General features: G+C 45.9%; 1 protein-coding gene across 7 annotated transcripts in view; it reads left to right on the top strand.

Annotated features, from left to right (window-relative positions):
- The window catches only part of TTC23 (tetratricopeptide repeat domain 23), a 115,085-nt gene extending 105,611 nt beyond the window's left edge, over positions 1–9,474 (top strand). For all 7 annotated transcript variants that reach the window (XM_073801348.1, XM_033852080.2, XM_019945929.3 and 4 more), the window contains 2 exons: positions 8,074–8,156; positions 8,914–9,474. In XM_073801348.1, the coding sequence (XP_073657449.1) occupies positions 8,074–8,156; positions 8,914–9,028 (198 nt within the window). In that variant the 3' untranslated portion in view covers positions 9,029–9,474. The remainder of the gene's footprint in view (positions 1–8,073; positions 8,157–8,913) is intronic.
- The last annotated feature ends 2,009 nt before the right edge of the window (positions 9,475–11,483 follow it).

An 11,483-nucleotide genomic window follows, 5' to 3' on the forward strand; every position in this document is an offset into this window, starting at 1 on the left:
TCCATCCACCGCCTGATTACTTTATAGCTGTGAACATAAACATTTTCTATAAAAGAATAACAATTTTATGTGACCTCTCTCTCCAAGAAATTCAAAGCCCACTACGATGAATCATTTGAAGAAAGGCAAAAGAAAATGGTTTTTATTCATAGGTTGACTGTGAGAAAGCCAACGCTGGACAGGTGTTACGTGGCCACAGGTCAAATCTCTAGAACAGACTGTCAGGTCCTTGCTGTTCCTCCAACCGGCCAAACACACAGAGCCTTCTGCAGATGGCTGTATTTTATACATGATTCATGTCCTGTCATTCCATCAGCGGCCCGCCTAGTTTCGCTTTCCCTTTAAGCCTTTGTGGTGTTTTCCTTGTTGCCCTGGATACCAGGCAATCCAGAGCCAAGTTTGGAGTCCCCGCAGAGCCCTGTGTTAGCCCGTACGGCTTTCAAGGGTAGAGTCTCATTCGTCCTTGATCCCTTGATCTTGATTTTTCTAATCATCTTTGATTAACCCACTGCTGGGCTGCAGCAATCCACCTCAGATACTTTTTGAAAGAAAGGAAGGTCATAATGACATTGATTTCGTATACAGAATCCTGTTCTTGGTTTGAGAAGTGTGCTTGAAGACACTTCAAGCCCTCATTAGTTACTTGGAGATGTTTGTAAATTGGTTGATATAGTATAAGAATGGAAGCTGATGGTTAAAGGGGTCAAGGGCTTAACCTTCTGTGGGGAAAACATGGAGCCTCCCTTGCCTGCTACAGGCTGGGTGGAAATCAGAATTCCAGGTCTCCTGGCAATAGGATGCCCTGTGTCGTCATCTGCCAGGAAGAGTTGCTCTCCTTGGGGTCGGGCCCCCTAACTATGGCAGCCCAGGCACAGTGCCTCCCACCTTCCCTGTCCCTTAGAAAACATATATAGGCGCTGAACACAGACTGCCCAGGACAAGGCTACATTTGCTATGGAAAGCTCCTCCAATATGGGAACACTTACCGTGGCTTCGTGGGTGCACAATGCCTCAGGAGTTCCTAAATTGGCATCAAAGTCTGGAGGGTGCAGAACTGTGGGTGTGGACAGACCATCCTGGCCTGAGACCTTCTGGTGTTTGTCAAAACCTCATTGGATGCAGGAGAATTGTGAGTTTATGGGTGGATTGCCTGGGATGGAGAGAAAGGCAAAATCTCCTACCACATAAATTCAGTGTGACCTTTAGCAAGTGGAAAGAGTGATGCTGGGAATGGCAGGTGCTCCTACACCAACTCAGGAGGGACTGGGTGGGATGGCCGAGCTCCACATCAGGAGGGACCTGAAAAGCTTAATTTTAAAGGGGGCTCGATTTCTTGCTCTATCTGGCCCAGAAATAGGCAAACCCAGCTTTTCTACAAACAGCTGGCTGTCCACTCTAAAAACAAAGCCTGAATTTATATGTGGGTAATGCAGCAGGAGGCCCCTCCACAGGAAGTCCTGCTGATGCATTTGTTCTCTAAATATTTGTGCTGCAGTTATCCTGGAGAAGGATGATGGTAGCTTGCTCCAAGACAGTGTCCAGGGGCTGGAGCAAAGTCGTGGGGGAGTCAAGGGACGTCAGTAAAGATACAGAACCCATGGCACTTGGCAACTCAGAGGTGACGAGTGAGGGAGACAGCAAGGATGACACCTCGACTCCAAGACAGGCATCGTAGATACTCAGGGAGAGCTTTTCAGACGGGCTGCTCTGAGCAGCTCTGTGAGTGGCAGCGCCTGGGCCTCCCTCCCTTTCTCCCTCCTCTCCCATTTCCCTTGTCCCGGGGCCCCTGGTCCTCCTCTATCTGTATTTCTTTCATGGGAGGCTTCCTACCCACCTGTGCAGCAATCCTTGAGTCTCAGAATTAGTGGGCTTCCAGGTAAGGGAGCTACAGGTGTGTGTTTATGTGTGTGTGTGTGTGTGTGTGTGTGTGTGTGTGTGTGTGTGTGTGTGTGTGTGTGTGTGTGAGAGAGAGAGAGAGAGAGAGAGAGAGAGAGAGCGGGGCCGGGTATGCTGCCTCAGACACTTGCCACTCCTCCTGCCTGGAACCCCCACCACCTCCCCCAGACCTGGTGCTCTCCACATGGCTGACTCCCCGTCCTGCAGGTTTCAACTTGAATGTCACCTCAGAAAGGCCTTCACCGACCCAAGTACCCTCTACCACTACTGACACCACCACCCCTTTATTCTTTCACAGCCCATGTTCTTTTTTCTTTTCCACAGCTCTTATCATGAGTTGTTATGCTATGTTTGTTTACACATTTTTAAATGCCTGGCTCCCGCACTACACTGGAAACCCCCATCGTCTGTTCCATCACTGAGGTGGACTCAGGGTTGGTGTCTGGCAGGGGCTCAGCAAACATCTGCGGGAATGTGTGCCTGCAGCAGAAGACGCAGGTCCAGAGGACAAGGCTGGTTTCTGAGGGGCTTGGGAAAACCAAGCCCCACCCCCGTGTGACCCTGTTTCTATAGGACAGTGCTGTCTGATGAACGGTATCTTGGTTTGTCCTTTCACTTCCCCAGTGATCATTTCTGCTTGCCTTGTAAAGATTAGTAAATGAAAAGTATATTTGTGTTTTTCTAAACATTTAAGACATTTCATACTTCCACGTATTTTGGCGTCTGACGTCTTCTTTTCTTCTTAATACTAACCTTGAGAATTGACATGAAAATAGCAGCACAGTTCATGTGTTCCTGGGTAACTTCTCCTCCACGGACATACTGTAGCATCAGATAATATGTATAAAGAAGAGTAGTGATTTCAGATTCTGAGCATTAGAATCATTTGAAATATTTTACCTTTCTCTGGCTTTTTCATTTCATGTAAAGACAAAATACACAGGCTTGGCACAGACCCTTCCCAGGCAAGAAAATGTCTTTCTCCGTTTTCCATTATTGAGTTGCATAGCCTTGCAACTGAGATGGCTCTTTAGCTGCAGCCTGGCTGCAATGCCTCTGTTAATAAATAGGATGTGTCCCAGCAGCACTTTCATTGTTGGAAATTTCCCAATAGAGATGATGATGTGATTTCAGGACTTAAGACTGAAGGTTGAGGGAGAAAAGGAGGGCTCAGGCACCCCAACCCACTTCTGCAGGGGCGTTGCCATGACTAGAAATGGCCCTGAGTACCAACTGTAGATTTTCAGAGATCCCCCCCAAAATCAGAAAATATGCTTCCTTGTGAGTTCAGGTTTTCTAAAACTGTTGTGGTTTTCTAAAGCCAGAGTAGACTAAGTCAGCTAACCTCCAAACCGCAGCTGCCACTGAGCCCACACAGGGCTCAGTCCACACAGGGAAGGGTGCAAGCTATGTCCACACATACGTCCACACAGGGAAGGGTGCGAGCTCTGGGGCACAGAGGTGGGCTGCAGCCAGGGGGACAGCAAGCCGGTGCCTCCTATCCCAGATTCCTTGGCTCCTGAGCTCCTTAGAAACCTAACTTTCAAACCTCAAAGTCGTGTCAAATATAATTTTTAAGGTTCTCATCAAATGCTTAAGACTGTGTCTTAACTCCCCTGGCTTTATGAATGACACCTAAGAGAAAGCAGCACCTGGGGGACAGCACTCTTTCTTTCTGCTATTGAACGTGCCCAGATTATGACGGTGGAGGTCTGTAACACTACACCCACGATGGAGCTTCCCTACCAGAGGTTTCAGTAGCCCTGTGGTCTAGCCATGTCCTAAGGTTGTCATATAAGAATTTCATCAGTTGACCTTTTGCTTTACTTACTTATTCATTCATTTAGCAAATATTGCATCTTAGGTGCTAGGGACTGTGCAAGGCCCTGGGACACAAAGGTGAGCAAGACAAACATGGCCCCTTTGGGGACAGCTTGCAGACTGCTGTGAAAGCTTGAGTTCCCTTTTGTCTTCCTGCAGGGAGAGAGAAGAAAGCTCCTTGTTTGGTATCTAAGGTATAATAAAAACACAAGTGACTTCTCCCAACCCCTGCAGGTAAAATCAAAGAGAACACAAGCAATATAATGGCTTCGTAAACTTCATCTGGATCCTCAAAATTTGTTTTTTGTCCACTCAAAAGGAAAACGAGAAACACCCTTTGGAGGCTGATTTCAGACCAGAGTGCACTGGCCTCCTTGGAAGAATCTGGAGAGTACAGAATACCTTTATTTATGATGGAGAATGTTCTCCTATCGAGGTTTGAGGAGTTCTTTACTTAGTTCAGCAAGATGTTTACAATGCCTGGCTGCCAGTTGGTTCAATTAACATTTATTGACTTTGTCTCTAATACCTGTTTTTAACAAAACCTACCTCACGCAAAAATGCTTAAACAAATTTAGCTAAGAGCCACAGAACACTGAAAAATTCAATTTATGTTTCTTAGATAAATATATAGCTATGTAAGATGTTTCCTAGTAAAAGTCAGTAATGGATTATTACACTTTTTAAAAAACGTAGCACTTGGGGCTTCCCTGGTGGCGCAGTGGTTGAGAGTCCACCTGCAGATGCAGGGGACACAGGTTCGTGTCCCGGTCCGGGAAGATCCCACATGCTGCGGAGCGGCTGGGCCCGTGAGCCATGGCCGCTCAGCCTGTGCATCCGGAGCCTGTGCTCTGCAACGGGAGAGGCCGCAATGGTGAGAGGCCCGCGTACCGCAAAAAACAAAAACAAAAACATAGCATTTGAAGACCAGTTCAATTACTGGATGAACCACTTTTTCCTGTCTCGGTGCCTGGTATGGCCTCCCTGGACACTGTCATCACAAAAGGGATTGGGGCTGAGGGTCTGTTTCCCTCTCCTGGTTGACATCTCCTGGTTACATCTCTTCCCTCTTCAGCTACAGTTTTGGGCAAAGTCCCTTAGTGAGTATAAGTAGCCTTAAAAAAAAAACCCTAATAACACCAGAAAGAGAAGAGTCTTGACTGCTGGGGCATAGGGGGTAGGATGGGGATGGGCTCACCTCTCTCTGGGCTTGATTATTGAAAAGGGCTGCTTTACCCAACCACGACCCTCTCTCCTAACTCCACTCTCTCTACTATCGTAACACCCCCAGTGAAAATGAGCAACAAGGTCTGGGATAGATGTGGTTATAGCAAAACCGGTGAGAATCCGTGTAAGTCCTGTCAGGTGCCATGTCCTTTTTCCCAGGAATTGTGAATATTCAGCTAATAGTATAATACCTCCTTCCCTAGAGGATGAGGAGCCAGGGAGAAGAAACTTCAATAACCAAAGGAGCATGATGGAAATTCCTCCTGAGTTTCAGATTTTGGAGGCCACCTCTTAAGGCAGAGTGTCCTGAGACCTCAGATTTTCTCAAATAATCGTTAAAATGTCAGTAAAATTCTAATGCTTCAGTGAATGAATTAACACCATTGCATGTCAACATCAGCTTGTCTCAAAATGAGCTGCATCTGAGGCACTCATAAATATGTAAACAGGGAAGTTTGGATGGGTTTAAAATTAGATCTGATCTTTTACACCAAGTGAAGGTATTCCTGGCCAGGTAGGAGAAAATGAAGTCTGTCTGGCAAGATGTGTCAGCCCTGCAGAGAGGCCTCTCCCCGACTAACATGGATGAGGGAGAGCAGGCTTGCTTCTCGCACGCTGTCCGCATCTGAGCCTCCTCTGCCGGGCTTTGGGTGGTGAGTACCCAGGCTCCCAGCAGCTGTGAGCCAAATGGGGAAGAGTGCTAGAAGAGGTTACATCAATTGTCATCAGTGTCCCTCTCCATCTTCTTCCCCTCAAAGCAACACAGAACTTTCTCAAGGTTCCTAAATTTCCAAGGTCACAACAAACTCTCTGTGGATTAAAGCAACGCTAGCTCAAACCCAGGGAATGAGCAGCACATTGCCTAGGCCAAGCCAGGGCCCCAGTGCAGATTCAGAAAGTCCGGGGATTGCTGGGCGGAAGGGCTAGGATCCTTGCCTTTACAGAATTTGGATTATATACTAAATAGAATAACAGGAAAATGTTTACTCCTTTTTAGGTGTTATATAATTCAGCTAAGAAATAATGAATATTTTGTTATATAAAAAATCTTGCCATATTTTCATCTAATAATATTTCCTTCTTCCAAAAGACAACCACATTCTCAGAATCCAGAATCACATTCTCAATTCCTCAGATTGAACGAAACATTCAGATGGTCTTGATGTTTTCCACAGCTCATAAAGACAAAGTATTTTGGCTGCCTGTGTGTTAATTTTCCCAAAGACCTAAAAACAGTTGGCCAATCAGAATGAATACAGTCTTCAGTATGATGTCCCCAAACCCCAAAACTTTTGTGACTCGAGCTGTTACCATGTAGAAAAACACATTCAATCTTTTAAAAATATGAAATATTTCAGATATAAGGAAAAGTACAAATAATATAACAAACACCTCTGAGCTTACTATTCAGTATAAGAAATAAAACGTGACCCATCCAGTTGAAGCCCCCTCCCCACCCCATCTCCAGATAGTTACTATCCTGAATTAGATATCATTCTCATCTTTATTATTTCACTATGGTTTTATTTTACATACAAATATGTGCACACATATATGCATTCATCTGCTATTTTCTTTTTCTTCTCTATAATCATGAGATTCATCCATGTGGCGACATACACACATCAAAAATTTGTGTGGTATCATGCATAAACAATACACATATATCACAGTTTACTTATCCATTACTAAATATTCCCAAATTGTTCTACAAAATATTCCCAAATTGGTTGTACCAACTTTAACACCCACTATCAGTATATAAAAGAGTTCTTGTTGCTTCGTATCTTTGACAAAGCTTGGTGTTATCATTATCAGACTATAATTTTTGCAGTTTGGTAGGTGAAGGGGCAATCTCATTGAAGTTTTAGTTTGCATTACTGATTACTAGTGAGCTTAGGCATGGTTATTAGCCATTCTGTTTTCAACTTCTTTGAATATGTTTATATCTTTTGAGCATTTTTCTGTTGGTAGGCTTTTTTTCTTATTACCTTATATGAGTGCTTTATGCTAATCCTTTTCCAGTTTTGTGCAAATATTTTCCCTCAGTCTGGTTTGTCTGTACCTTGCCTAGGGTGCATTTTGGTGCACAGATGTTTTGATTTTTAATATAGTTAAATTTCATCAGTCTTTTTTACTCTTGGTTTGTCTGGATCTTGTCTAAGAAATACTTCCCTACCTCAAGATCATAAACGTATCCTTCAATATTTTCATCTATAAGTTCCAAGTTTTAATTTCACAGTTCCCCAATCTATCTGGGATTAATTTTTGTGTTTGATATGTGGTAGGGATCCACTTCCTTCCATTTGGAAAACCAGTTCCATTTACTGACTAGTTCAGCTCTTCCTCATGGACCCTTCAGGGCCACTTCTGTCAATCTATCAAGTATTAGACTCTCTGCCATGTTTTGTTGATATATTTGTCTGTCTCTGGATGAAAACCACACTGTCTTAATTACTCTAGTTTTATAAAAGGTCTTGACATTCAGCAAAGCAAGCTCCTCCATCTCATTCTTCTTCAAAATTATTTTGACCATTTTGGGCACAACTCTCATGTCTCTCCCTGGCCCAGTATAAGCAACCAAATGGCAGGACAATAAGCAGAAGGAAGAAATCAAGCCAAAGCCAGTCCTGGATAATATACAGCTGAATATTTAACTCCTAAATAAATCAACTCCTAAGAAATTGCTGCATAGTAATGAATACAGAAAGCCCATATAAGATAAAGCACTTCTTTACAAAAAAGCAAAAACATTTTAAAAAGAAGAAAAGTTTTTTGGGCTGTAGCAAGGGTCATTTAAAATTAGAAACTAGAGACCCCTCCTCTGGTCAATAGAAATGTTCTTGCCTTTATTTTCTAGAAACATAACTTTTAAACATAGTTTTGCATACGGACAGTCACAGAGAGTTCTACAAAATAGTGCTAAACTGTACATTTGTTTCCTGGATCCCTCAGGGCATCCAAATTGAAGGTCAGACTGTTCCTGGAAGAAACTCAGAATACACTAATTCCGTCATAGCATGGGTCTATGAATGAAGTATTCTCTCATTTAAGGGAGACTTGATTTTCCTGCAAAATGCTCTCAGTGACATTTCCATAACCTCACAATTACTACTTGGTGTTCTGCAGTGTCTTCAGATCCAGACCCTCTTATATGGACCACAGGACAAGAGGACTCTGGCCACCCAGCAGACCATGGATGTCCTGTCCAAGTGAGTTGGCCTCCCCTCACACTATTTCCCCTGCAATCAGAATCTCAGATGAAGCTGGTTCTGTAAGGTTCTATGGAACTTTCCGTGGAAAGTTTTACTGACTTCCCCATAACTCATAAACTATGCAAGCCCAGTTCCTTTGAATACCCAGTTGTGAAATATCTTCTTGCCAGATATTAGGAAGAAATTAGCTCTTGAAGAATGTCAGAAACACAGGCTGGGATTCGTCCTCCTGCAGACGGGCCGCCTGCAGGTCATCTCACCTGCTGGAGGGCAAAGGCACAGAGCCCTGCTTGGCCTGCGGGAGCCCTGCCTCAGGCTGCCCCTGAGAGCCCTCTGACTTCACCTTGACGGCCAGCCTTCTGGTTTTCACTACGGCACAGCCTGCGTACACCCAGAGCCCGCAGACTGACGGCCAAGGTGCTGCTCAGGGAAGTGCCGCAGGCGGGACACAGCTAGCGGGGTGTGGCGGGGGGCTGTCTCGGAGCCCACCCGCTGGGCCCAGGCCCCTTTAGCAGCTGAGGGTTGACTGTGTCAGCTCAGCAAGAATGGTCACAAGGAATTAGAAAATGGGAGAAGAAACCTTGCGTTTTCTGTTCCTGTGCCACAAGTCTCTCATTTACAGTCCCTCCTGAAGCTCCTTCACGAAACTTAGCTCAGCAACCGCCAGGCTTGTCTTCACAGCCGCGAAGACTGGGCGCAAAACGCGGGCAGGTCGAGGGGTGCCCCACTCACCCCACCCTCTGCTTGTTCGCAGGGCCCCCGAGAAGGCCGTGAAGCCTCGGCAGCCCCCAAGAGCCAAGGCGGCCTTCTGCACCAGCGGGCCACAGCACACTGCGCTGGGGAAGGCCAGGCCCAACGCAGACGACTGAGCCCACCCCCACCAAAAGCTCTGCTCATGCCTGGGTGCTGACACTTAGGGTGCTCTATAAATCTCTCTCCAACCAGAAGGTGGACTTCAACAGTCATTGGCAGATTTTCTAGGCTGTTTGCTCCAAATGCAACAGCGGTCCCATAAACTTCCCATGGGCCACCTTTTGACAGTGGATGCCCTTCCCGGTGATTTGGCGCTGCTATAAAGCATTTTTGTTTTTACCACCTTAGTGGTTTTCCTTGCCAGCAAGAATTTTTACCCATCAGCACTACTGTGGCTGAAGGCTTCTCTTCAAAAGTTCGAAACTTCCTGTACACACACACACACGGTGTATAGCCCCTTGGGCAGGCCTGGAGTCAGATCTGGAGCAGTAAGATTCTGGGGAAAGCCCTTTCTTACATAGGAAGGTAATAGAATAAAATGCTAATAAAAGGAAATTTGTAAGTCCTGGGGTCAGTGTTTGTAAAATGACGTCGCCTCAGAACTCCTCAGAGCCTGGAAAGGGGCACCGAGGAAGCTTCTCCTCACTCGTGCACTCAGGCACTTATTGAATCTGGTTGAGCACCCAGGATGTACCAGGCGTGTGCTAAGAACTGAGGGCACGACGACAAACAGGACAGACACACTGTCCCCATCGTCTCAGAGCTTGCCATCCAACATGGACGCTAGTCATTAAACATGTAATAGTGCAGTTGGTTGATGACAACTGAGGGAAAGAGCCCAGTACCACGGGGTAGGTGATAAATGGCCCTGACTTTTCCTAGAGGTCAGGGGAGGCAGGTGTAAGGGAGTGAAGAGAGCTGAGCAGGAGTGAGGCGGGCACGGAGGAGCTGCAAGGAGGGATGCTGACTCCCTGCTGCTGCCAGCTGTGGCCTCCACTCCAGGCAGGAGAAATGTGGCCACCACTCTGGAGAGCTTTTTGTTTTGGAGTTGCCACAGCCCTTGGCCCCCTACTCTCCCAGTTGTGTTCCCATGTAGGTGGTAAGAGGGTGAGGTGGGATGAGTGCTCATGTCCATAGTGGTCTTTAGTCTCTTGGAGGGGAGGCCATCGTCATTCGAGAACGGAAAGATAGAGGGACATGTTTTGAGCACCTCTCTCCATGCTGTTGGTGGTGAGGTCCCATGCCGGAATGAGGTGAATGAGCGCACAGAGGGTGGGAATGGGGGGTAGGCAGTGCTGTTCCTTCTCGTCCCCACCCTAATCCCATGGGCTGGGGCCCAGCAGGGCTGCAGGCTGCAGCTAATATGGCAGCAGGATGCAGCACGGCCCCCTCCCACTCCAACACCCAGTAGGAAAGCCAAAACCACTCTGGGTCCATTTGTGCTGGCCACCTTGAGAACTGATGGGGGAAATAAACCAAAGTTTCATGGCAGCGTGGAGGGAGGCTGGGTCCTTTGTCCTCGACAGTGTGACAGCTGACTATACAGGCCACCCCTGCTCATACCCATCCCAGATAGGCCTGTGGGATGAAGGCACCATTCAAAGAAGGTGTGAGATATCACTACTCACCAAGTATTCTATCTAGTTGAAGACATGGGTTTTGATGTGGATGGTGGAAAAGCATTTTAAATACGATATCACACGGAGTCTGCCTCAAAAATGTTTGTGCACCTCAGAAATTCCTATGCTGAAGCCCTAAAGCCCAATGTGAAAGTATTTAAGCTGGGGCCTCTGGGAAGTAATTAGTACATGAAGGTGAAGCCCCACAAATGGGATTAGTGCCCTTATAAGAAGAGACACAAGAGAAATGATCTTTCTACCATGTGAGGGCACAGCATGAAGGCAGCCATCTGCAAACCAGGAGAGGACCCCCACCAAGAATTAATCCACCAGCACCTTGGTCTTGGATTTTGAGCTACCAGACCTGTGAGAAATAAGTGTCCATTGTTTAAGCCTCCAGCCTGTGGTATTCCGTTATAGCAGCCTGAGCAGACTAAGAGCCCACGCTAGATTTTTGAAAAAACAAAATATAAATTATGATGTTACTTCTTCCTCTATTTCTTGTAGGATAGTATTTTGGAATCACAGAAACTAAAACACTTTTTAAAACATTTAGCCACCACCCTGAGAAAGAATGAATTTAGGAATGTTCTATCAAATGTCTCCCATCTATTAAATGTTTTAACTTCAAAATGAAAGGAAGAGTCTAGCTATTCATGTTTTGGTTTATTTTGTTTTTGTACAACGCTACAAACAGGTAAGAGTATCTACTCCTTTGTCTCAAACTAGCGCACTTTTTTCAAGCTCCTAAGAGATGGGCATGATTAGCCATTCCGGTTTGCACTTAAGGTTAGTAATGAACCATCATGGTGTGCTCAGGACTGTTCTCATTTTAGCACTGAAAGTCCCATGTTCCAGGAGACCCCTCCATTCAAGGCCAAACAGGATGGTTGGTCACACTACTGTCACTAGCCTTCCAGGATGTCATTCTTACCACAAACTGTCCAGTCTA

Source organism: Tursiops truncatus, chromosome 2 (assembly GCF_011762595.2).
Source record: "Tursiops truncatus isolate mTurTru1 chromosome 2, mTurTru1.mat.Y, whole genome shotgun sequence".
Classification (NCBI taxonomy): Eukaryota; Metazoa; Chordata; class Mammalia; order Artiodactyla; family Delphinidae; genus Tursiops; species Tursiops truncatus.